The sequence below is a fragment of the Juglans regia genome, chromosome 16 (genome assembly GCF_001411555.2).
Source record: "Juglans regia cultivar Chandler chromosome 16, Walnut 2.0, whole genome shotgun sequence".
Lineage (NCBI taxonomy): Eukaryota > Viridiplantae > Streptophyta > Magnoliopsida > Fagales > Juglandaceae > Juglans > Juglans regia.
The window spans coordinates 28,073,687-28,100,510 of NC_049916.1; the positions used below are offsets into that span (position 1 = coordinate 28,073,687).

General features: G+C 37.5%; 3 protein-coding genes across 4 annotated transcripts; 2 read left to right on the top strand and 1 right to left on the bottom strand.

Moving 5' to 3' along the window:
• Nucleotides 1–755: 755 nt before the first annotated feature.
• Nucleotides 756–7,200, bottom strand: LOC108999142 (probable E3 ubiquitin ligase SUD1). Of its 2 annotated transcripts, none has more exons than XM_018975936.2 (9): nt 6,818–7,200; nt 5,398–6,090; nt 3,672–4,439; nt 3,362–3,573; nt 2,881–3,246; nt 2,378–2,535; nt 2,132–2,295; nt 1,865–2,011; nt 756–1,488 (listed from the first exon to the last, which is right to left on the bottom strand). In XM_018975936.2, exons 1-9 carry the CDS (start codon nt 7,115–7,117, stop codon nt 982–984), a joined length of 3,315 nt encoding a protein of 1,104 aa, XP_018831481.2. In that variant the 5' UTR covers nt 7,118–7,200; the 3' UTR covers nt 756–981. The 2 variants fall into 2 exon arrangements, with proteins under 2 accessions (XP_018831481.2, XP_018831480.2); XM_018975935.2 differs by having other exon boundaries at nt 2,378–2,538.
• Nucleotides 7,201–10,038: 2,838 nt separating this feature from the next.
• LOC108999268 (filament-like plant protein 7) lies at nt 10,039–15,737 on the top strand. Its single transcript, XM_018976135.2, has 6 exons — nt 10,039–10,225; nt 11,490–11,628; nt 11,902–12,049; nt 12,193–14,614; nt 14,710–14,767; nt 15,120–15,737. Exons 2-6 carry the CDS (start codon nt 11,530–11,532, stop codon nt 15,648–15,650), a joined length of 3,258 nt encoding a protein of 1,085 aa, XP_018831680.1. The 5' UTR covers nt 10,039–10,225; nt 11,490–11,529; the 3' UTR covers nt 15,651–15,737.
• An 811-nt stretch (nt 15,738–16,548) lies between these two features.
• LOC108999181 (40S ribosomal protein S16-like) lies at nt 16,549–19,669 on the top strand. The gene is made up of 2 exons (XM_018975992.2): nt 16,549–16,617; nt 19,295–19,669. The coding sequence occupies exons 1-2, from the start codon at nt 16,549–16,551 to the stop codon at nt 19,667–19,669; spliced, it is 444 nt and encodes a 147-aa protein (XP_018831537.2).
• Nucleotides 19,670–26,824: the final 7,155 nt, after the last annotated feature.

Here is a 26,824-nt window from a genome sequence, read left to right on the forward strand (position 1 = left end):
AGTTTAGACCGTTCATTGTAATTTTTGTTTTTGTTTTTGCTTTATATATATATATATATATTTAAATATCTTTAATTTAAAAATACATCAATTCACTAATAAATACTTCTTTAACCACAAGCATTTTCCAAAGAAATGTGACATAAAACAAAAAAGATGGGACATAAACAGGGATTTGGCTTGCTAGAAGAGATGTTCGAGACTTTAAGAAGAAGGAAACCAAGACAGAGAGCATCAGAGTACTTGATGACCAGAGAGGTGAATAAGGATGAAGAGCTTGTAACAAATTCAATATTAGAATAAACTTGCACCCAAAACCCGTTGACGAGGCTGAATCATGTAAATATTATTGGATTTCCTTATTTCCTGCCATTTATTTATTATTAAGGAAGGCATGAATGAACACTTCAAACACATTGTCATCAAGAACAATCGCGTGAGAGGAGATGATCATTCGACCATTGAGGGCCAATGCATCAACAAAATCCATTGCTATACAAACTTCATACCCGTGCTCATGGAATCCAATTAAATTAACAGTCGTATTCGCAGGGGAGGGGAAGAAGGAACTTTAATCGGCTCCTGCAGATCAAATCTATACAAGGTGCAGCACATCCCAACAACGACAAGTACCAGCTCCTTTTCAGATGGCAGGCAAAAGTTTGATAATACTTATGATAGAACGAAAAATGTCTTGACCTCTCTCTCTCTCTCTCCCCATGCAAACGCATAAAAGACAAGTTTCCACAAATATCCATACAAATATCATATGCATGTAGAAAGGAAAATAAACATGAAAAATATAAGATACATGCAATTTTATAGACACTATAAGTATATTGTTTTCGTCAACTAACTTAACAAGTACAATATGCACAAACCGCACATAACCCTGAACTTAACAGAGCATTTTTGAAGACCCAGAAAAAAAGTGTATACATCCTGCAGGCTCAACGATTGCCAAAACTGACAACACATTCCTCATGCGTCATGTTGGTGAGCTCGCCTCAGCCGCAACCCCACATCGACTTCTTCGTCATGTGGAATTAAATCAGTGCCATGCAGATTAGAATCTGGCATTTCAGAGGAAGTCCCGGCCTCAATTTGCTTCTCTCCAGTGTCTTCCCCAAAGTTATGAAGCCTACGGCCAATCAAATAGCGATCATCACGTATGGAATTGTGAAGATTGGTGAACCAGACATGAAACCTCTTGGCACAGAAGAACAATAAGCTGATGCAGAGGCATCCCAGCCAGGCAAACCGGTAGACTGCAGAGTTTACTATTAACGGATACCCCAGCACAGGAAACACCCCTCTGGCTAAAACATAAGGTACACATAATGCTGTCAACAGCTTCATTATGATTGGGAACACGATCTCACGCAACACCCAAAGGCCCTGCAGCCTAGAGAAGCCGTCTTCTCTCACTCTCTCAAATTTTATTCGCCAACTTTCATCTACCAGTGGCATCATGTGATCCAACATAACCTGTTCAGAAACCACAACAAACTCGAGAAAATAAATGATAAGTCAACTGTAATAGAAGCAACCTAGTCTTAAAAGAGCTCAATAACTACAATTTGTTCCTCATCTACACATGTAAAAGACTCACTTGTCCCCACAAATAAGTTTCTACAACAATTGTATTCCCCGTTATAATTTAGGGTGTTAAAAACCCCCCTTTACAAAACTCCCAACGTCCTCATCAGGGCCTACGTCTCAGTGCTCTAGCATCACTAATAACCCAGTAAATAGTTAAATTGACTTCATAATTGCAACAGCAAATATATCCAGGACAATCCTAACAACTTGTTTATTTATTTGATGCCAACATAAATTGAATAGAATGTGATTTAACACTAACCAGTCTAGTCCAGATCTTAAGAAAGATGAGGCCCAATGCCCAATCCTGATACAGTAGGAAAACCGGGCTTTCATCCACAGGCACTCGCATTGGCACAATTACCAAAAGCTCAAATAGTAGCCCAATCAACACGGGGATAACAAAAATCTGGATCACAATAGTACGTGAGTCAAGGCATTTTGAAAACCTGGTATAGTTAAAAAACAATAACTACGCATAACAAAAAGAAACCGACTTCTGCGAGAAATAACCATAATCAATTCTTACCCATATTGACAAAAGTGCAGAACTCTTAAAAACAATACCACACCACTTGCAGATTCGGCTCAACAAAACTGTAGCCCTCTTAGTTCTAATATGCTCAATGGAGTATCTAGCACCAGCTACGGCAGTCCAAATTACATAGCTTCCAATGATGAAAGCATATAGATCTAATAATTATAGAACACCATATTAACATTCTCATCCAGAAGTATGAATAGGTAGAAAATAGATTCAGTCAGACCATTTTACCATTACACTTGATGCCGTGAGTCATTGGGAGAAGAGGAATTGCGTTGAAAATAGCCCTTCCAAGTGAAACTGGCACAACTATCAAGGTAGAGTTGAAGATAAGTAGAGTCATCCAAGCCACCACCAACAATAGGACAATGCGGAGAACAAAGCCATACCTGCTAAAAGACAATAGGAGCAAATTTTATACGGTAGCCAGAGAAGTCTAGAACCAATAAACAAAAACGTCAAGCACAATCACATAGACGAGAAGTCTAGGTGGCATCTACATCAATCTGATTTGAAGTCACAAATTAACAACAGTTTTACTCAACTCATAAAGTTGCAGTCAGAATGCAAACCTATAATGGCAGGTTAAGGCAGTAACATACAAACTAGGATAGAAAACAGTATTATTAAAAAGGACAAAACTCGATAGCTAAGATTATTCGACAGTTCTTTCTTCCATTGAAGTAATTAGGATCTGCTAACGATTTTAAAACTGTGAACATCCAAAAACTTACTCTGAATCAGACTGGTCATCACCAATGTACTCTTCCGAAACATTTGAGTCCTCTGATGCAAGAATCACTGTGTTTGGATCATCAGCACCAGCAAGCACCACCAGGGCCCTATCCTGTACTCCTACTTGTACTGCCTGTAGTCTATCTTGCCTTCCTGGATACCCATTACCATTTTCCTGACCACCATTGTCCTCAGGTCTGGGCAATAAGAAATCTGTTAAGCCAAGTGCCCAGCCAACCGCTGTAAACCAGTACCTTAGAAGGGATTTAATTGTTGTCCGTAATTTAAAATGCTCAATGGCAAATGGAATACAAATTTGAAAGAGAAGCATGTCAGCTGGAATTTCGGTAAATGGGTCAGACACCCTGCAAATAAAAAGATAAGATCCATAAGTTAGCAAACAGAGGTGACATACCAACGTGGAAATAACATGGGTTAATCAATCAACAATAGTAGCCACAATAACATCAACCAACGTACGAAATATCAAGTGGGAAAACGGAGGGAGCCATTCTCATTGCAAGTTTAACCGGTAAGAACACCAGCATCACAATCAAACTTCCATAAACAGCAACTGATAACAGAACCCTGCGAGCATGCTTGTGCACAGGGTCATCAATCAAATCACGGAACGGATTGTAGTTTGGATCAGCAGGATCTCGAAGAAAGTACAGCACTCCATTACGCAAAACCTGACAGTGCAAGAAAAGAGTCTTTCAGATCAAAACATAACAGGATAAGTGGTCCAGAAATGATAGAATCAATATGATACAATGGCAAAGAATAATACCCCTCTGAGAAGGCTAACGAAAATGCTTATTTGCAGCATGTACACAATTCCTACAACCCAATGAACTAATGAGCTCGCTAAAGGAGAAGCTGATAAGAATTGAACTCTTTGAGACATTGACTTCCCAAACATCCTTATCGTACAGACATCTAGCCACCATCCACACATCAAAGGGAACACCCCAAGTTCAATGACAAGAAGGAAAGCAACTTTTATCATAGTCATCAAATGCCTCATTGCTGCCAAAAACTGCCTGAAGAGAGATGGAATTGTCTCTGCTATAGAAGCAATACCATAGAATCTCCCCAACGTCAAAGACTCACCCTTGGTGTATCGAATCAGTGCAACAATGCCAAGATAGAGGAAAACTAGAGAAAAAATAAAAATATATCCAATGGCAAGAGTTGTAACATCAGAAAGCCGTGATGTTGCAACAGTTTCCCCTTTCAAAAGATCTGTCGAAAGTGGTGAACTAATGTTGTTTGAGGCCTCATTTAGACCACTATAGTTACCCTTCAACATTTCCGCAACCTGACCAAGCACACCATTTTCTTGATTCTCAGATGATAGATTTGTTATCGCAGTTAATGCATTCTTCAATGTAATATTTGCTAAGGAGAGGGCTGTCTCTGTAATTGGCAGAACCGTTGACAAAACTGGACCACTAGCAACAAAGGAAAGCCAAGATACATAAAAAAGTATAATCCGGCCGAACGAAAAAGGCACAAAGATCACAACACCAAGGAATATCATATTGCTGGCCAGAACCTGCAGAGACATAGGACCAATTTATAGACCAATCAGAGCAAGAGTAAAAATTGACACTAACAGTTTTTTTTTTTTTGACATTGGAGCAACACAGTAAGTTAGAACAGATAGATTGCAACATTATTATGTCAGGCAGCTGAAATATTCATGTAGAAAATAAGGCAGATGATCCAATACCAATGACATAGGCCACAACAAAGATAGAACACTTTAAAATCTTATTTAGTATGTCTTTCTCCTTTTATTTTGCTACCCTCTGTCAATTGAGTGCAGTGGAATATATTTGAAGTGTTTAACATCTCATCTGTGTGGATGGAGGAGCCCACCAAACATTATATTTTCCCTGCTTTCCAACTGTTTCATAGATATGACCCAGCTCTAAATGAATAAGGGGCAGCATCCGACTTGTATGCATCTGACTTCATTCCTCTACTTCTTCCAGTACAATCACCCACCATGCATATCAGCGGGACTAAATCGGTAATATGTGACCCACATGCATTATATGGTGGTTGATTGTACCAGACCAATTAGTAGAGCCACACCTCCCCCATCAGCATACTTATCTAATTACATCCTACTTAGTTGCCATGCTGCGTGCACTTCTACCAAGTTGCATCAGCATGCATGGTGATAGTGCTGTAATGATCTGTTTACCCAGTTAAAAGGGGTCTTAAATGTGCTAGAATGCCTATATTTGTATACAAATAAAAAAGAAATAAATAAAATAAAGATGTAAAACAGCAAACTTAAAGTTGAACCTCATACTAACCAACAGAAATTGCAGACTACCCTTCTATAGTAATTGATGGTACGGATAATTCTCCCATAAAAATAAAGTAAAAAACCAAGGGTGTTGTGAAAGCATGATAGCATGTGAAACCAACTGATAGAATGGATATTATAACCAGAAATGACCAGAAACAGAGTAAAAACATGAGGGAAATAGCAAACTCACAGTGAATGCATTTTCAACCAAATGAAAGACAGGGCCCTGCATGCCAACAAGCTCATCAAAAGGCACATCCTCTGCACCATCAGCATCATCCAAACCATCAAACATCTGTTCAACATGAGCTTCAAGACGAGCTGCCTGCATCTCCCACCGAGCAGCAACATTTTCTGCATTTCTCCTGAGTATTTGACCAGCACCTGCAATCCCTTGTCCTCCACCCACATCTTCAACGTTTCCATCACCGGCATTATTCCTATTAGCTTGCCCAGGAGGTCTTCTTGCAGCACGAGCACCATTTCTGTCCCCTTCATCTTCTCTCTCAGCATCCTGTCCTCCAAGTTCCCGTAAATGCCTGAAGTAATCCCTCAAAGAAGTTGCACACAGAAAAATAAACACGATGCTGGCAGAAAGTAGAAACCCATGTAGGCAATCAGTAAGGATGAGTGTTATGGACAAATGACTTAGGAATAATCTCTGGGCTTCACCAAAACTCCTCACAAAAGCCAGCCTCCATATCCAGAATGTAATGAAAGGTATAATGAGGAGCCAAACAGAAAGGACAAAACCAAGGCGCAGAAAGAATTGCAGAACATGGCAAGCTTTCATTGTCATCCCAACTACAAACTCCTGGAAAGGGAGCCTCGCTGGAGCATTCTCAGCATAAACAGGGGAGAAGGAAAATGCATGTTTGCAGACCTGTAACACAAAGGGAGTATATTTAATAATGACATAAACTAATCTCCAAGCAGAGAGCTAAAATCATTTTAACCACAAACCTATGCTTCCCGGAGAAACACAACTCTACCCAAACCCAAATCATGTTAACCATAAACCTATGCTTCCTGTTGAAACGCAATGCTACTCAAACCCACAAGGAGAAACGTAAGCCACCATTGTGCTTCAGCTTGCATGACATCAAGCAGACCATTTGCGATTCAGTGGCTTAGGATTTGCCTAATTATATTCTTTTATTGTCATCTTCCTAATAAAACCATAAAAACGTTAAATTTTACATTTTAAAGACTAGGAAAACTAAATCATAGTTCCTTAAACGTAAAGTTCAAAGTTGACGGTCTTTTATTCCCTTTTAAATGTTCACCAAAACATAAGTACGAAAATAAGGCTAAAACCATTTCAAAGATTGGTCATGCTATTCTCATCGTTGTAAGTTACATTGCTTAACACTAATTGCTACACTGAAGGCAAAACCTAAAACCCTAATTACAGCCTCTTTAATCGATGTTTCAACATTTCTCTCAATCAAACTACCAATCCAACGAAAAAAAACCTAAAACCCTAATCCCGCCCTCTTTAATCGATATTTCAACCTTCCACATAAAATATTCATAAATTTCATTAGAAAGGAAACAAGACCAGCACAATTTGAAAAAATTAACGTCGAACAGAGAGAGAGAGAGAGAACCTCGCACTGGCGAGCGTTGCTGTGATTGAGCCACTGCAAAAGGCAATCCTGGTGGACGTACTTAATGCTTCCGCTACACGCACACGGGAAACGAAGTGGGTTATCGGAGTCACCCGGGTTCCGGCAGATCCGGCACACGTCCTCCTCTTCCTCCTCCTCTTCCTCCTCGTACCTTGCTGCCACTTTCGTTGGCACTTCTTTCTCCTTCATGCCTCCAGGTGTCGACGAAGTGGCAGAAGAAGACGACGGTTTGACGCCATCGCCGCCTCGGATCGGCGGCGCATCCGGGTAGATCTCCATGTCGACGGTTTCAACGAGATGATGGATCGCGAGGAGAGATGGAGCCCAAGGATGGAAGAGAAGCTTTTCTCAGTGTTCCGAGTTTGCCCCTCGTGGGCGGTTTTATATTACTGTTGCGTCCCGATAGGTTTCTATTAATTACGTGGATGTCGGTTCCACTGACTCCGCGTAATCTGATGACGTGGACGTGGGTGATAGGTCCGTCGCAGAGTGCTTTGAAAAGTCCGAACTTACGTTTGATACTGGAATAATGCTAATACCGTGATAATTTCATTTATTAAAAAATATATATTATTAAAAAATTAATTTTATTATATAAATTCAATATTTAATTATTTTTTAAAAAATGAGTCCACAACACTGTATATTTTATTAGAAAATGATTTACCTACAACACCTTATACAACACATTGTACATATAAGGGGTATTATTGTAAAGTGTTGTACAACAATGTGTTGTATAAGGGGTATTATTGTAAAATCATCTTATAAAATAAGATGATTTTACAATAATACCCCTTATACAACACATTGTTGTACAATATGTTGTATAAAGTGTTGTAGGTGTATCAGTACTCTATTTTATTATCGTAAATATCATTTATGTTGATAGATTTTTTATCATTATATTTTTAATAAACAAGTCAGTCAATCAGAAGGAAAAAAAACAAAGTCAGTCAATCAGAAGATTATATTTTATATGAATAATGCTAGAGCGGGCGCTCGGGCTCTGTATTTTTTTATATGATTTTTTTAAAATTTTTTTTTATATAGATTTTTTTTAATAATTTTAAATATTTTTAAAAAATAAAAAATTTATTAAATTATTGAAAAATACTTTCTTAATTATGAAGTAAAATATTAAAATATTTTTTATAATTTTTATTTTACTTCGTAATTAAGGAAATATTTTTTAATAATTTTTTTTTTTACTTTTTGGTTAAGAAAGTATTTTTTAATGATGTTTTGAAATTTATTTTATTTTTTAAAAATATTTAAAAGTATTAAAAACATCTATATAAAAAATAATTTAAAAAATACATGAAAAAACACTATGTTAGAGCCTGCGGGAGCCCAACGAGAGCCCCAGCGATAGCTCTAGCATCATCATTTATAAAATAACAATATTTTTTATAATTTTTATTTTACTTCGTGATTAAGGAAGTATTTTTTAATAATTTTTTTTAACTTTTTGATTAGAAAAACATTTTTACTGATGTTTTAAATTTATTTTATATTTAAAAAATATTAAAAAAAATTATATAAAAAATAATTTAAAAAATAAATAAATATAAATAATAAATACATACTTGTAGCCCTGACGGGAGCTGTAACACTATCCATTTTATATTAAATAGATTTTGATCACTTCAAAATTTATCAACTGTATAACCTAGATTTGACCACACGTGTGGTGAAGCTTTCTAGGTTCAGATTCTTTATTAATTTTTATTGAGATTTTAAGATTATAGTAGTAGGAGTGTTTTGTCTCATAATTATAATTTTTTTAAATTTTTACGTAAAATATAATATAATTTTTTTAATTATAAAATAATAATAATATTAATAAATAATAGTTTATTTAATTTTTAATTTTTATATCTAAAATTATCTCAATCTTATTTTACTATTCAAACTGAACCTAAATTAGGAGATATTGATATATGAAATAAGTTTTATAATGACTATTTATATACAATGATGTTCGAAAGTCACACAAAAAGAGTGAAAGAGAAGTATTATAGTATAAAGAGTATCAAAAACATAAATTCATCAACTAACATAATTTTATATAATAAATTATTTTTATTTTATAATAAAAATAATTTTATAATTTAATATATCATATTAAATCACTTAATTTATATATTTATCTTGATCTAATTTAATTATAGTTAAAACATATTTTTAGCGGATGTAGCACAATTAGTTTGATGTATTATCATTACTTTCGTTGAATCATGATCCAAACACTGGTACATTTGAGACACGGGAAGGATCTACTGATCATCGATATCATAAGCAGACAGATATGACTGCTGACTTTTTTTTGTTTCACGAAGATCGTGAAAGATATTTTTAGCCGTTATAGCACTTGCTTTGTTACTTTTTTTTTTTAAAGAGCAATGAATCCCTTTTAATTTCCTCGCGAAATGATTATGAAAGTCAGAGCTTACTGTTCAACCCTGTAATCTGTATTGCCCTTTGATTCTTTAGTTGCCTTTATGATAATGAAGGGAATGATCATGATTGAAGTCCGGGTAAACAAAGGAAGTAATTTTTAAGTTGGCATGGAGAGACAAATCCAAAAGATGACTTTGAAACCTGAATAGGGTGAAATGTTCCAACTTTGAATTTAACACCTGACTTGGCAGTTGGCCATAGTCCATACTTTCTTTCCATCTCGGGATGTCATAAATGGCACAAGAAGATTTTGCTGACTGTTCATACTTTATTCCCAGCCTGACTTGGGTCTGTGTCCGGCACTTGGTCCCAGAAATTCAATGCTTTGCTTTGTCGCAAGCTTACTTACTGTTCCTCGTTTTGTGTCAGCGTAAGTAGGTATCTTCGGATTATAAAAAGGAAATTAAGAAGCTCGGAAGAACAGCTACAGGCGAGTGTGATAAGAAACTGAAGGAAGGGTTTAATCAATAATTTCATTAGACCCCGCCCAGTATTAATTTCACTGGGATCCCCACTCATGGCCGATCGATCACCTATCTCTTTCTTCACTTTTGTCACCGCTTTGTCTCTTTATGACTCTTCTACTTTGGGCCATTGTCTTTGAATCCTTTTTCTTTTAGCTTTTCCATCTTTACGTTATATTTTCTTTGTGGGGCCAAGGTTCTCTCTCTCTCTCTACCTCTCTCTATCTTTATACTCAGGCATGTGTCGGTGGAGAGCAAGCATCCTATGATGTTTTTCTTCTCCCAGTTTTGCAATATATAGTTAATAGTTCTCTTTCACTTTCATTTCCAGACGATGAAGTGTCTTTTCTGGTGCATTCATGACTCCAGCTTGTGTCTTTCACCTCCCTCTCAGTTTTACACCAGAAATGGTGGATGATTCTTGAACTGATAGTCATCTCTCTGATGCTGCTCTTGTCAGGTGAGTGCTACTACCGTACTGTAGCTCAAACTCACACTACTACTTTCAGTCTTATATTTAATTATTTTTTGGACTCAATTCTTTGCCTTCATGGCAGTCTACAATAGAGTCATTCGGAATGACTGTTCATTTTGTAAGACCACTGGTGTGGCATTAGTTAGCACAAGACCTTCTTGTTCATTGTTTTGGTTTCAGAAGCTTAGAATATTATTTTTGACACCATTTGTGTTTCCATTTTCTGATCCTCTATGTAAACACTATTTTGATATTTTCTGATTGAAGAGGAACGGATTGAGCACCAAATGTAGAAATCTACTTATATTGTCCTGCTCTTAGATTGAGAGAGATAAATACGGTGTGTTGGCCCTACGGTAAATGTTGTGGAGTCCACAGATTGCGAGTATTTTTTTCCAGTCTAGGCTCTAGAACTTGGGGTATGGATGAATTATGGGGGATCTTTTTTTTTAGGGACAAACTGCATTTATGTCTGTACCCCAATTAAGAATTCTACTCAGTCAATCAACATGTGTATAATGCTGTAGTTGTTAAAAAAAATTATGGTGGATCTCAATCCACCTTGTCACAATTATTATCATAGCTAGAACACAATATTCCCTAATTTTCCTTAATGTTTTCCCCCTTCGCACCTTCCCTCGATGAAAGTGAATCAGTTGCAATTAGTTATCTGGAGTTTGTTGTCTTGGCAAAGAGATAAGTGTTGTATACACTACAATTTCCACTAGACTTACTTCATAACCATCAATTATTGTCAGGAAAAATTTACCCCAAATCTCCATAAGTTGGTTTCTTTGTATTGTTTTGTTTTCTTACTCAATATATAGGCAAGTTATTGACATTAATGGAACAATTTACCAAAAGGTGTCCCCTTTCAGCTGCAATTTGTACTTGCTGCTGAATAAGGATGGTTACTGAATTGTTTGGTTTTGCTTACTGATGAAAAACTAGATTCACTAATCAAGTTATTGTTATTTAGATCGAAATTAAGTCATCTTAAAGGGACCTTGATTGCAATTATCAGTAACATATGCTTGTAATGGCGGAAGGCAAAAGATGGATTAGCAAAGCATTGATTTTTCTTATAGTGTGTTGATATGGCTAAGATTGTAAATCGCAGAGCTGAATGCCTCAACTACCAAAAGATCTTACCTTGTGTCTAGTTAAATGGACTTGCTTTCTTTTCTAATTTTTTATCTGATATTTTCCTAAGAAAGATTCTTGTTGATAGATGGTTTTTGTACATCAGGATTGAGTTCCGCCCCCCTAGTTGAATAGAAACCGAAATCATGGACCACAAGTCTTGGCTATGGAGGAAAAAATCTTTAGACAAGACAATTGTTTCAGCTGAAAGAGTTGCTGTTCCCTTGAGGAGAACTGAAAAAGAGGTAATGGAGGCTTCTCTTGATCATCTACCTTATGTTCTATTAACAAATTTCTTTCATGTTGTCTCACTTTTCATCTTCTGTTCTTCAATTTATCATGGAAGATTCCACATCTACTTTTTCTATCTTGCGCATGCCTTTTCTATTTTCTGACTTATTTTTTTCTTCCCCATTGTCTGACCACTTGATGTGAGCACCTCATAGCCCATGGCATTTTAATTGGTGGAGGAGGTGTTAAATATGATTATAATACATCAGTCATGTTTCTTTTATTAGATATGTATACTTCCAACACCACATGAAGGAGGGCCAGAAAGACCTGTGAAAAATCTCAACGAGAAGTTAGCTTCAGTCCTCCTTGATTGTCATGCCAAAGACAACCTTGTGACAAAACATGCAAAAGGGGCTCAAGAAGCTGAAACAGGTTATTCACTGATATCCTTACCTGTTCTCTTTTCCCCCCACCTTCAATGATGCTTCCAGTGGAGATTAGTTGTATTGGTTTATGCAAATCATCTGCTCTCTTTGGCTTTCCGCCGACTCAATAAACAGAAATTTTCTTTTTAGGGTGGGAGAAAGAAGCAGCAGTATGCCAAAAACAAGAACCGGATGAAGCTTTGATGCAGGGAACAACTGCAAATGAACAAGTGGCTTGCTCAAATGCTGCATTGAAGGAATGTATTCAGCAATTATGCACTGTTCGTGAAGAACAGGAGCAGAGGATACGTGATGCCACCATGAAAACATCAAGAGAATACGAGAAAGCCCAGAAGAAATTGGTGGATGAGTTGGAGGAGACAAGCAAACAGCTCGCGAAATTGGCTATTGAGAATGCCCATCTGAGTAAGGCCTTGATAGCCACAGAGAAAGTTGTCGAAGATTTACAAAAACACAAGTCTCGGGCAGATGCAGAATTCAATGTCCTTATGGTTAGATTAGATTCTGTAGAAAAGGAAAACACTTATGTAAAGTATGAGTTTCACATACTTGAGAAGGAGCTTGAGATTCGAAATGAGGAGATTGAATATCGTCGTCGATCAGCTGATGCAGCACACAACCAAAATTTGGAAAGTACAAAGAAAATTGTTGAATTGGAAGCAGAGTGTCAACGACTCCGTCTCCTCACGCAAAAGCGGCTGCCAGGTCCTGCTGCTTTGGCAAATGTGAAGAGTGAAGCTGATATGTTGGGAAGGGATCGCAAAGATATTAGAAGAAAAAAGCATAGTCCTACAAGAGATCTGGTTGACCGACTCCGAGAAGCCACCACCGGTCCTGAAATTCCCAGTAAGAAGATGAATTTCCTGATCGAAAAAGTACGTGATGTGGAAGAAGAAAACAAGGCTCTTAAAGAAATTATAACCAAGAAGAACTCTGAACTTTATTCTTCAAGGATCATGTATGCTCATACAGCTTCCAAATTATCGCAGATGGAGGCTCATGCTAGAGAGCTTTCTAAAGATCATAAATCCATGGAGCCATTGAGGTGTAGTCCCATGTCAAATGAACTTTCTCTACTGTCAGAGTCTGAAATCGGCAGTGATGATGGTGTTAGTTCTTCTGGATCTTGGGCTAATGCACTACTTTTAGGATTGGAGCATTTCCGAAATGTGAAACTCAAAGATCCAACGGTACACAAAGCAATCGAAGCTTCAGACATGTGTTTAATGGATGATTTTGCCACGATGGAGAAACTTGCGATAGTTTCTGTGGTTACACCTGGAAATGCGTCTCTCCCCAATTTGGCTGGTAAGGATCCAGGTCCAGTTTCAACTCATTCTGGTTTCAGTGACAGAAAACAAGAGATGCAATCAAAAAACATGCCTACTGAAAAAACTTTTGACTGGCTTCAAATTGTTTTAAAAGCAATGCTGGAGCAAAAGCGTATTTCGAAAAGAAGCCTTTATGAACTTTTTGAGGACATCAAGATTGCTTTGGGTTATATAAACCATCCAACAGCACATGAAGCTGATGCAACTGCAACCTCAGGGCATTCTGGAGAGTCTACCCCTCTCCACGTTAGAGGTAATATAACCCCAAAATCTCCCAAGACATCCCCACTTGTAGATTCTTTGAACATAGTTTCGACAATTGACACCCTAGTGGAAGAAGAGGGAAAACAACTTAACCTATCTAATCTGAGTAAGTCGATCCATCAAATCATCAAGCTGGTTGAAGGGATCAAACTGATGTCGTATGTCAGCAGTAATACTCCAGAAGAGTCTAAGGGGGATCAAATTCAAAATCCCAAACCATTTCATTCAGCAACATCGGCAGACTACTTTGTCCACGTTTTCCAGTGGAAAAGTTCGGAGCTAAGTGCTGTTCTACAACAATTCATTTGTACTTGTACTGATCTCTTAAATGGAAAAGCAGATCTTGAAAAATTTGCCACGGAAGTGATGTTTGCTTTAGAATGGATTATTAACAACCATGTGACCCCTAAAGATGCTTTAAGCTTAAGAAATAAGATCAAGAAGCATTTTGGTTGGATGGAATCCGGAACTGAAAATCAACATGGAGTTCAGACATCCAAAGAGTCATCGTGTTTGCCATTGATTGCTTCTTCACATGACCAAGATGTTTTGCTCCAAATGGAGGACATTCAGTGTAAACTGCAAGAAGAAAACAGTACATTAAAGGAGGAATTGAAGAAGAAGGAAGCCTTAAAGAAAGACATGGAAGCAAGGTTACAATCAGCAATTGATATGAGTGAGGCCTTGATGATACAACTTGGAGACTCGGAGAAAAGCCTTGGAAACTTACAAGCAGAAGTGGAAACTTTAAAGCAATCAAAGGGGGTGATTGAAGATCAGATTGAAAATCAAAAGTTGATAAACGAAGATCTTGATACTCAACTTACTGTTGCCAAAGCTAAAGTGAATGAAGTTTTCCAGAAGTTCTCATCTTTGGAAGTTGAATTAGAGGATAAAAGTAACTGCTGTGAAGAATTAGAGGCAACATGTCTTGAGCTTCAACTTCAGCTAGAAAGGTAACTACTGATTGCATAGTTCTACCTTATTTACTAACTAAACAAAAGCATTTCTACTTTATGGGGGATTCTGATTTCTTCAATGTAACTCACAGTGTTGCAAAGGAAACTCCGAAGTACAGCATGAATCAAGAGGGAAAGCAATCCCAAAATGTATGTTTTTGACATCTTTTGTGTTTGGGAAGAGACCCATGTTTTGGCTACCCAAACTTTGTATTTAACTGAAAATAGATATGTTTGATGAGTCGAGCTAATGGTATCATAAAAACCAATCGTATTCAATATTCAGTATTTTAAATAAGAGGGAAATTATTGTTAACATCAGATAATATACACAGCAAACAATTATTGTGTTGAGATATTGTGATACTTCACATAATTTTTTGCATGGTAGTTTGTTTTACATGGGGTTCAATCTTGTGAGATATAATTATTCAATGCATTTGTAACAAAGCAAATTACTATATTCTATCATATAAAATTAATTTTGTCGAATGTTTTTCAGGGTTGGGAGATCACAACAGCTTCCCTAAAGTTGGCAGAGTGCCAAGAAACCATCCTACACCTGGGAAAACAGCTGAAGGCTCTTGCTTCACCTAGGGAAGCGGCACTGTTTGACAAGGTTTTCTGCAACACCAGCACTGCAGTTTCTGCCATTGATAATAAGAAATTGAGCAAGCGTGCTTCCCTCCGTGATCGAATGCTAGCTGAGGATGATGCTAAGGCAGAGATCCTTAAGTCTCCAAAAGCTAAAGAAACTACAAGCAGCACTGCAGACGCAGAGAAACAACTTGTTCTCCACTCTAGTAGCTATAATGCTTCATGTGCTCCAAACGCCCTGGTACATGCTCCGGGAGCATGTTTCGGTTCGAGCCATGAAGGAGATAAAAGTCCCGCTGGTTCTCTAACTATTGTCCCAAATAAAAAACAGGGAGGATTCGGTTTGCTAAGGAAACTTCTGCTGAGAAGGAAGAAAGGAAACATCAAGAAATCCAGATCTGTTGTAGACGAAGAACTAAGGCTGAAAAGCAATTAAACGCAATGTTCACCGTTACTGTTTATTATTAATTGTATTTGAACTGTTCGACCTTTTCGAATGAAGAGAATGGAAGTTTGGGCTTCTTTTCTCTCATCTTTCTTTTTTCTCATTGGAGGGGTTTTTCTGGTTGTTCCAAGTGTTGCTGTTGCTGATGTACAAATACATCTGGGTTTGAAGAAATTTGAGAGCCGCCATAAACATATACATAGAAAGGACGTTGTAGTTGATCATGATGGCATTGACCAGTGGCTATCATTTATTGAGTATTCTGGTCATGATTGCATGGCACGGCAGTTTAAAGAAGATAGAATGCAACAGTTAATAAGTTTAACGACATATTCCGCCTATTATTACTAGAATAATACATCGACAACTACGTACAAGAAATCCCAACTACGTACTAGAATAATAATATGGGATAAATCTAAATATCTATGTATGACCTCAATTGTCCTATCATCTTCATTTGCAAAGAAGATAAATCCTATTAAATTATAAGTTCATGTAATAATATAATTTTTTGCATTACTAAAACTGATGCATTATATTTAAAGAAGTAAAAACTGACACTTTATATTTATACTTATCTCATGAAGTTAAGTATTCTACTTCTAAATTTTCAGAATTTCTATCAATTTTACCGAACACAGTGATAAAAAGTTGATACAAGTCTCATTCTATATTTTGTAAGATAAAAAAACAAATCTCAGATCAAGAGCAGTTTTTGAACAAAGGGAACTCTATTCGTGAGAGAGGGCCCAATACAAGGGCATTTTGCCGTTTACATTGGTGGCGACAACCCAAGCGCGTCCGCATGACATGCCCATATAAATTTGGAAATACATATTCTCGCCTCCGTTCCTCACGCTCACCAAATTAGCATTTCAAGGCAACAATGGCGACCGGTCCGTTGGAGTCGGTGCAGTGCTTCGGGCGCAAGAAGACGGCAGTAGCAGTGACCTTGGTAGGAACCCCTGTTTTGTGGCTCATGGCCAAGCCATTAGTCATGTGGGGACAAGGCTAGACAACTCCAAAACAACCTTAGGGGCATGCCATGGGGCTTGTCTTGACATGCCCAGGGTGCCCAAGGGGGCTGGTGACCAAACCAACCCATTCAGCATGCAGCCCGCATGCCCAGCACCCACGCACGCCTCGCCCGCAGACAAGCCCAGCGCGCGCGCGCCCCAGCAGGCCCATTGCCCCAGTGCCCAGCGCCCAGGCAACCTGCCTGGGCCATGCTAGCCTGCACACACCCAGACCAGCCCAGGGCTCTGCCAGCCACATGCCATCAGCCAACCTAGCCCATCAATGGGCTCATGCATGCCATGGGTCAATTTGACCCATGTCAACTATGTTATTTTTTATTATTTATTTTTATTTAATTATTTATTTTTCAAGGGACCTATTGGGAGTTTCTAACTTGTAACTCTTATAAATAGGACCCTTAGGCTTTGCTTTCATATCTTTTGAACCTTTGGCAAATTCCCTAAGTGGGTAGACTAGTTCTTGAGATCATCTTTCGGTACTAGGCACTTGGACTTTTTGGGTGCAATTCGTGAATCCAAAGATAGGATCACACCTTGCAATTCGTGAATAAGTGTGATTCAATCTATCTATCTTGTTCATTTCATCTTTAGGGTGCAATTCGTGAATCCCTAAAGAATCATTAATCTTATTAGGGGTGTAACCGGTCCGGTCCGGTCCGATTTTGGATAAAATCTAAGTCCGAACCAGTATGTACCGGTTTTGTATTTTTCAAAACCGATTACGCAACGGTTACCCTCCTAAACCGGTATTTCTGGTTTTACCGATTTCCAGTCCGGTCCGGTCCGGTTTTCCGATTTTTTTAAAATGTAAATTTCACAATTTGTCATTAAAATTTTGTTTATAAAAAAAAAAAAAAAAAAACTTTTAGTATTAATTATAAGTATTAGTATTAGTTATAATCTTTTAGTAAAAACTTTTAGTATTAATTATAACTATAATCTATAGTCTATATTAGACTATTAGTATTATTTATAAACTTATATATTAGTATTAACATTTAATGTAATAATTTATAAATTATAATATGAAATTATTTCATATATATGTATATATATATATGAAATTATAAATTAACATTTAATGTATAAATTTATAATTATACATTATATATAAAAATTATTTATATTAATATTTAATATATATTTAAAATATTATGTATAAAACTTATATATAAAAATATTATTTTTTATTTTTTTTAATCAACTGGTCCGGTCCAAACAATTCCAAAACAGGAACCGGACCAGAACTAGCCGGTTTTTACATTTTAAAAATCGGTTTCGGACTGGACCGGTTCAAAACCAGTAAAACCGGTCCGGTCCGGACCAGTTTTCCAGTTTTCCGGTTTTCCGGTTTGAGTTTACACTCCTAAATCTTATAAGTATTTTCCATCCCATCTCTTGTCTTCCATTTTCTATCTTTGATTTTATTATTTTATGTGCATTGTTCTTGAGTTGTTCATAGTGTTCATCCATTCCATTGCTCATTTGATTCATTCCATTCCATATACTCGACCACCATAGTGTTTGTCATAATTTCCATAAGTTAGTCCACTTACCATAAATTGCCTCATCCATACACTTTGCCCTAGCCGAAACCCACATAATCACACTTCCACACACACCATTCGGCCAACCCTAATGTTGCCCCACTTTTCATATAAGCTCACCTTCCCATAATTGTCCTTCATCCATCATATCCTTAACCCTAGCGGCCCATCATCACTATCCAACACCAAACCCTAAACACAAGTGGCGCTAACCCTAGTGATCCCATCTTACCTTCTTTGTCACCTTCCATAAATAGCCCCATCATCCACATAAGGCCTAGCCACCCACCTCAAAGCTTTATAAGGAAACCCATTTCTTCTAGGAGTCTTGACTTTCTCCAATTCAAATTCAAATTCCAATCCCTTAATTTAAGGAATTGCAAATCCTATTCAATTCCTTAAATCACTCTTCCTACAATCTTTCCAAGTCAATTATTGACTTGTCATCCTAATTCAAAATTCAAACTTCCATCTTCACTCAAAGATTCCTTCCATCTTACAAAATTTCCATAACCATTCCTAAGCTAACCAAACCCTAGCCTCACTCTTCCAACTCATTCCCAAACCCTAGCATCATCCTAAACTCCAACTCTAAGTCAATCTTGAAATCCATCCTAGCCACCTCACAAAACCCTAGCTAGACTTCACCTTACCTACCCTAATCATTATCCAAGTAGCCCAAACATTAAGGGTAACCCTTAAGCCATTCTCATCGCATCAAACACCTATAATCCTAAGCCAATCTTCCAAGACCACACCAACCCTCATTCTACCATAGCCCACAAAACCCAAGTTGCCTCTAACCCGAACCCTAACCTCATCTCATCCATTCAACCATTGCCTCCATCATCTTGGCATCTCACTCAAGATCAAGTCTAGTCACCCACGTCGATTTGCCTTAGCCTACCCAAACACATTTTCATTCCATCACTCAAACACCATCCTTTTATGGAAAGGCCAAACAAGCGGCACGAACACTCGGTCACCATCATCACCAAGACTAGCCGTGGACCCTTAGTGTTAGGGACAAGTCCGAGGTCCCTAACAGACCTACTACAAGCGGGGATGTGGGCTGATCAAGATCAATGGGTGCCTGATAGAGTTGGTGGAGCCGGAGATCCTGAGGTTCAAGGCGTACGAACCGATACTCTTGCTGGGACGGCATCGTTTCATCGGTGTCGATATGCGGATCCGTGTCAAAGGTGGGGGCCACACTTCCCAGATCTACACCATCCGCCAGAGCATAGCCAAGGCCCTCGTTGCATACTACCAAAAGTACGTCGACGAGCAGAGCAAGAAGGAGATCAAGGATATCCTCGTTAGGTACGACCAGACCCTGCTTGTCGCTGACCCCAGGCGCTGCGAGCCCAAGAAGTTCAGTGGTCGCAGTGCAAGGGCTAGGTTCCAAAAGTCCTACCGTTGAGGAGTCTAAAATCCCATAATCAAAAGGCAAAATTTTTGTTTTTTGTTGTATTGAAATTCTACTTATGATACTAAGCACTTGAATGAATGTTGGTCTTCTTTTGTTTTCTATTTCATTCATAATCTGGGAACTGTCTTTTGGGAATCGCTTTCAGTTGATTTGAATGTGGAGGTTTTAGATAAAATATTTGGAATCCTTTGCCTAATTATCTTGTTCGGAGCCATTTTGCTGTGGCGTGTTCATGGGGTTTGGTTACAGCTGATTGAATTGGTGCTCAAACGCATGCTTGATTCAGTTTAAACTTTCCGTCTCTAAGTATCTGTTTTTTCCCGTTCATTACAGGTTACCCTATTATTCTTATTGTTACAGTTCTCAAATTTGTTTCTTGTTCTAGTTGTGCATTCGGGTGCCAGTGAAGGCTAGTACGTTTGTGGGTTTCTTTCTCTTAGGTAATTTGAGCCATTCCGATAAAAATTTATGGTTGTTTTTCTCCTATGCCATAAGAGTTTCTCAATGTGCTTGGTCCACAGACAATTTTGTTAGTCTGGTTTAACCTTTGTGTCATGACACTATGCAAAGTTAGTTTTCTTTAGCTATGGGTATTTATCAATGCAAAATATGTGATCTGACAAGAGAATGAGCATTTTCACTGATCAATTAAGCCTGAGACTTATCAGTGGAACGTTTTGCCTTAGTTGTTGATGCACACTTGACATATTAACATTCTTCCCTTAAGGGAACTGTCGCTTATGATGTTCCGAATTGGTTGGCAGAAATGGAGGTAGGTAGGTTATTGGATATCTATAAATTGTTTGCTACAATTACAGCCTACACTTATTGTATAAGGGGATGCCTAAGATTCTCAAAACTATTTGAATTATAATAGAGTTGTCTCATGAGAGGTGCAAGTTCAAAACATGTACCGAGGTTCTTAGACCTTGAAGCATTCACAAAGAAGCTCCTCAAAACTAGTCGTCCGTTACAATATACAGACGAGCCCCCCAACATTGGAGAGAATGGACAGACTATGCCTCTTAGGCCGAAAATCAAAGCGAAGGAACTCCTGATGGTAAACTAGCAACATACCCAACATCATGTGCCATAAAGAGTGTTCTATCGTAAGAGAAAGCGTGGCCCAAAATTTAAAATGGATTGCAGCATGATAAACCATAATTTTTGGTAATCACGAGCCCAACTTGACCACTCTAGTGATAGATAAGTTGGTTGAAGCAATTTCTATTTCTAGAATCTTAGCTTTAGATTAGAAAATGGCAAATGAAGAATTGAAATTGAATTGAAGCCTAGCAAATCAACCTAGGCATGACTCAACAAAGCTTCCAGTTCCCGATATCTATTTTTAGCCCTCTCTGAGTCTCTGTCGTTTAAAAATTCATGATTTTTATGAGCTGCTGCTTTGGAAAATATTATGAAGCATTCTCCCTACCAGAAAAAGATTGAGTGATGTCATTCCTTAGATCCACTCAGAAGATTGTCCATTGTGTAATGAAGCAGAATAAATTTCACTCCACCTCTTCACAGAATGCCCCATTAATCGGATCTTGTGGCAGCAAAGCTCTTGGCAACTAAATCTCGCTACATTGCTGATACACTCTATGTCAGATTGGATACAAATGATTCTAAATCCCGAGAAGGAATTAAGACTAAACGACTTAGAAAAATATCCCTTTCAACTATTTGCGGTCATCATTATGAATTTCATTTGGAGACAAAGAAATGATATAGTCCACAATCACACAAATTTCTCTCTTTGGATAGCAAAAGATCAGCTGAACTAGATTTATCAAGCCAATAGATACGCATGGGAAGAAAAACAAAAAAAAAAACAAACAGAAGCATGGAAGCCTCCCCTTCACAACCAATGGAGTTTCTCCTTTGATGCCGCAGTTAGATAATCATTCTCAGCAATCTCAGTTGTATGGAGGGACCATAACGGAAAAATATTAGAGATAAAGATCTCAAAAATCTAAACCACAATTACTATGATAGCAGAAGCTTCGATTAGAAAAAAGAAAAAGAAAAAGAAAAAAAAGACAACCAGTTATGTCATTAAATAATAAAGTTTGATCCTAACCCACGTCCAAGTACACGGCAATTGGGAAGCTGAGCTCGACAAAGTAGACCGGCTGATACAAGAGAAGTGATCGGCTTCATTGTTTTTTTGTTTCTTGGTCTATTTCTTTTTCTCTGGCGCAAAACGAGAGACTTCAAAAGGAGGAGAAACAGCTGCCAATATTTTTTTATTTTCAAAGGTTTTTAGGAGAGCAAAACATCAAACCTGAGAACAGGTCGAGCCCAATTAAGAAGGATAATGAATAGCCAGGGAAAAAAACGTGTTGGAAACCACCACAATAAACAATCCAAGTAACAAAGCGAGACCACATGGAAATAGTAGAAAGACAATATGCCCCGCCTGGTGCGGATGCGACCATCAATTCTCCATGTTACCATAAAAAATAATGATCGACAGACCAACCACACTGAAGGTGCTATCAAATTCAAAATAACGTTGCAGAGGATAGATAGGGAGAGCAAGCAACCAGATCTTTGGAAACTAACATCATAGTTCTGATATTTCTACGCAAGTTGGTGGGGTTGCTACTTGAGAATTTTGATGATTCTTGCGCTTACATCCCATTACTTTCAGTAATTTTCTTTACTGGATGTTTTAAGCCAAACTCCAAAAAATCAAGTTATCAACTCCCACTTCTTCTTCCAAGTACCTATCATCGCCTATAATGCGCAAGCTCATTTTCCCCTAGTCGCGACCCAATAAACCTTATCCACAACTTGCCAAATGGCCTAAACTCTAAAGTCGCGCTGCTTTTGATATATATATATATATATATATATATATATATATATATATATTTTTTGCATGCATATGCCACGCGCGTGTTAAATATGCTTGAGGATTAATTACTTAATTACTTCCTTCTTTTTGTATCTTTCAGAGCGAATGAAAAATAGAAAAAACTTGAGATGTCTTTAATTTACACAATGGTTACCTTCTTACCCCATGTATTAAGCTTTAATTTGCCATGTGAATGAATTGAAAAATAAAGACCCCGATTAGCTAAACTATAGACCAGCCTCAGACAAGACCGAACCGTGGAACAGAAGGTGACACTTTTCCGTTCAAACTAGCAGTCTTGCCCACTAGATTATACAGACGGACCACACTTCTGCAGGGACCTTCAATTAATTAGAACTTGATCTCACCCTCTTTTTCCTATAAAATAATGCACTGATGCGGACAGCCATTTAGGAAGAGGAATTCCATGACAATCTATGTTGAAATTTCTCGCAGTTAAACTGAACACCAAGTCTCCACTTTTCAAAACAAAGTTGGTCGCCAAAGCTCAACTACTAGATTAGCCAGGGGACATAATATTCAGAGTTAATTCTATTTTACTTGTTAAGTATAGTACAGCTCATGAATGTTACTTACTATCTTTGACATGTTTGGGTTTGGTGGATGGGTGGGTGGAGGCCCCCGCTGTCCACCAATTATCAATGTTCCAACCAATTCATTTCTTTATTGTGTAAAACATCATGATAACCATGGAGACGATCGATCGTAAAAGTGGATTAACATTTTATAGTTTGTCGTTTCCGAAGGATTTAATTAGTACAAGTTAGGTGATAATTCACAACTTGCATATATATATATATACTAGCAGTGGTTCAACGTGCTAGGCACGTTAGCCCTGTTGGAAGAAAAAAAAAGTTTTACCAAAAATATATATAAAAACCCTTTGTAAAAGCAGATAACAATACAAATTTCTTAAGAAATATGTTCATTACATAGAAAACAAAGGTAATGGTATTAAAGCTGCAAGAGCTTAGAACATAGCAAATGATTTCGTGCATAATTATTTCAAGTCCATCAATATAAAGCCCACAGTTACCTGTTAGTTCACAAAAATTTACAGTATAAGCCCACAGTAGTAAAAACAAAGTTGGTGCTAAATAGAACCAATAACTTATTTTCATAATGCCATCTGAAAAAATCTTGTATACCTAATGAAGTCAGCCCCTCGGCCTCCACCTATACCTGCAAATGAGAAACAAGAAAGACAATTGTCATGCACAAGCATAAGAAGCAATTGAGAATGACTTATTGTGTAGTATTCCTTGTATGTCAGAACAAGCTCTCTGTACAGATATTAGGGTGTGTGTGTGAGCAAACTCGGGCTCCTCTCACCAGAAAGGAAATACAATGGATAATTATATAAAATTAACAATAGGAGGTATGTAGAACACCACATATCTTTTATTTATTTATTTCTATTCTAACCTGATTTAATTGCCAGCTCCTCATTTCCAACAAGTCATTTTTTATATCGTAATGGCAGATTTGTTTAAACGACTCTTAACGTTTAAAGACTTAAGATAAAATATGATTTTTAGCCAACTACTTGGACTGCATAAGTCTCTTTTTCATATAATTTCTAAATGAGGCAGTATCAAGTTTGTATGGAAATATTAGCACAATTTCAAATGAGATGAGAAATGAATTTTTAGCATCCAACAACTACCACTTAGTAACTGCAACAATAAACTTGCAATAGATTAAATAGAAGAAATCTTAGAAAAAGAAAACACAAGATGTGGATTTCTGAATTCTGATAGATTGTAGAAGAACATAGAACCTTGTCAAGGGGACACATTCACCTTCTTTATAATTAGCTGGAGCTCGCATAGAACCCCAGTAACATTTGCCAAAACAACATTAATATCCATGTTAAACACACAACATTACTATCCATATTAGACACACTAATGTGTGAAAAAGTTAAAAAGAATATGCTAATGCTAAAGTTAACTTGGCAATTTCTTGTCAAGGAAGAACACTGTCAAATTTACAGTATACCAGGAAAAGAATATAACAGTTCACAACCACTAAAACAATACCAATTAGTCTATTCAATAACATAACAGAATCCTTCTTTTGTTTACCAAGTGACAACAATGTCAACTATGTAATGTTTGTGAGAGGCTATAATCAGGAGGCTCGAAATAATGGGAAGTAGCCAAGCAAACTACTTAAGGTAGCTACAAGGATAATCCCACAATAGTTATAAAAAAGGTACGGCTACATAGAACCAAAAAATTATTTTCATAATGTTAAACTTCTGAAAAAAAAAAAAACAATCTCATATGCCTGATAAAGTCAGTCCCTTTGTCTCCACCTATATATGCAATTGAGAAACAATAAAGACAATTGTCATGAACAAGCATAAGAAGCAATTGAGAATGACTATTTACCTTATTGTGCCTTATTTCTTCCATGTCAGAACAAATAATAACGTAAAAATAATGTGTGATGAAAAAATCAAATCACCACAGCCATATATCATCTTCCCCAGGGAACTGCACATCAATTCAGATCTTATGAGCAAGCTGGTGATGATTATATAATTACAGAAGCGTTGAGAGGGGAAAAAAAATAGCAGACTACTATAAATAATAATCCAGGAGCCTATCAAAAAAACCCTTTTGACTAACCAAAACTTTTCTCTATTTTTAAACATAAATAATAAAACATTTGATTTCTGGAAAGGAATTCTCTTTGAACAAAAAAAAAAAAAAAAGCCAGAGTTCAATATTTTAGCATTTAGGGCATTTCTATTTCTTTCTCTTAGCATTCCTAGAACTAAAGGACCAAATTCAAAGCCATAAGAAGGGAGAAAAAAAAGAAAAAAAAAAAGAACCTCAAAGGGAAACTTTTTTGGAAGGAAAATAATAATTTGAAACATACGATCCTTAACATTATCTAATACAGTATCATTTGTGTATATGCAGTAGGATCTGACCCGAAAACTATAGCACACAAAAAGCAAAATCCAAAACCTTTCATCTCATCTTGTTAATATATCGAGAAACTAATGCACCTCGCAATATACATAAAAAAAGGTGTAAAGAAATTAGGGTGTTCGAAAAATATAACTAAAATTTCACGGTGTGTTTGGCTGCCAAGAAAAAGTCAGAGAAGTTTTGAATTCGAAATCCACATCTCTCGTCATCTAAAATCCCAGCAAAATGACAACATAACATTCAAAGTACCAAACCCTCATTCCCTTCCCATTATCTCCGCTTTCTCTGAAAGCACACATAGAGCCGACGAAGATCATTAATTTCAAATGCTACACCCAGCTTAGATCTGAAAATAAGAGAATAAGAAAGAAGCAGAAAATACAAAACTAAAGAAAATCCTTGCGTCCGTACCTTAACCAATGGGTAATCGAGAAAGAAAGTCCAACCAAATGCAACAACAATAAAAACTTCAAATCGATGTTTTGAGCAAAAATAAATGAGGGGTTATTGCTTCATTTCTGAATAGGAAAACTCCTTTTTTTGGTTTAGTTGTAGACTTTCTACCTCCTCGTGCTTTCTAGGTTTTCTGGGTTCTTGCAAAAATCAGAGAGAGAAATATATTTTGCTCAAACAGGGACGAAATCGAACGAAGTGAGCAAAAAGAAACACAAAGCACAACCACACAAGGACAAAAGTAGAACTAAGGAAAAAAATTTAGGTCCTTCTCTCTGTCATTTCCCGAAGCCCTCTTTCTATCTCTCGGATCTTGTTAGATCCTTGTATCGCCGCCATGTGCCACCCTCTGGGCCCAGCCTCGTCGGCCTCAATGCCACCCTGCCACCACGCCTAGCCCCGCCACCCACAGCCGTTGGCAGTGCCACCACGAGGCACCGTGAGCCTCCTCTCGAGCCACCCCGATCCTCCACTGCTCCAGCCCAGCGTCCCTCTCCCATTCTCTATCTCTTAACCTGCGGCCTCCAACCCTCCCGGTGCAGCCACAAACTACCTTAGACCATGACGACCCATGTCCAAGCCCACCTCCCTTAGCTATTGCCTCTGTCCCTGCACCACCAAGTGAAGAGAAAACCAAAAGAAGAAGAAGAAGATGTAGAGATGGTGTTACGTGGAACACGCGGAAAGTAAATCACAAAAACAATAACAAAACCGTAATAAGACCCAACCACAAATGGCACGGATGGAAGAAAAATAAAGTGACTGTTCATTCTTGTTCATCTGAGTATAGCCGCTTTTAAGATATAAGGGATATTTGATAGACATTGACAAAAAATGAGTGACCGCTTCTTTCAAACATTTTAG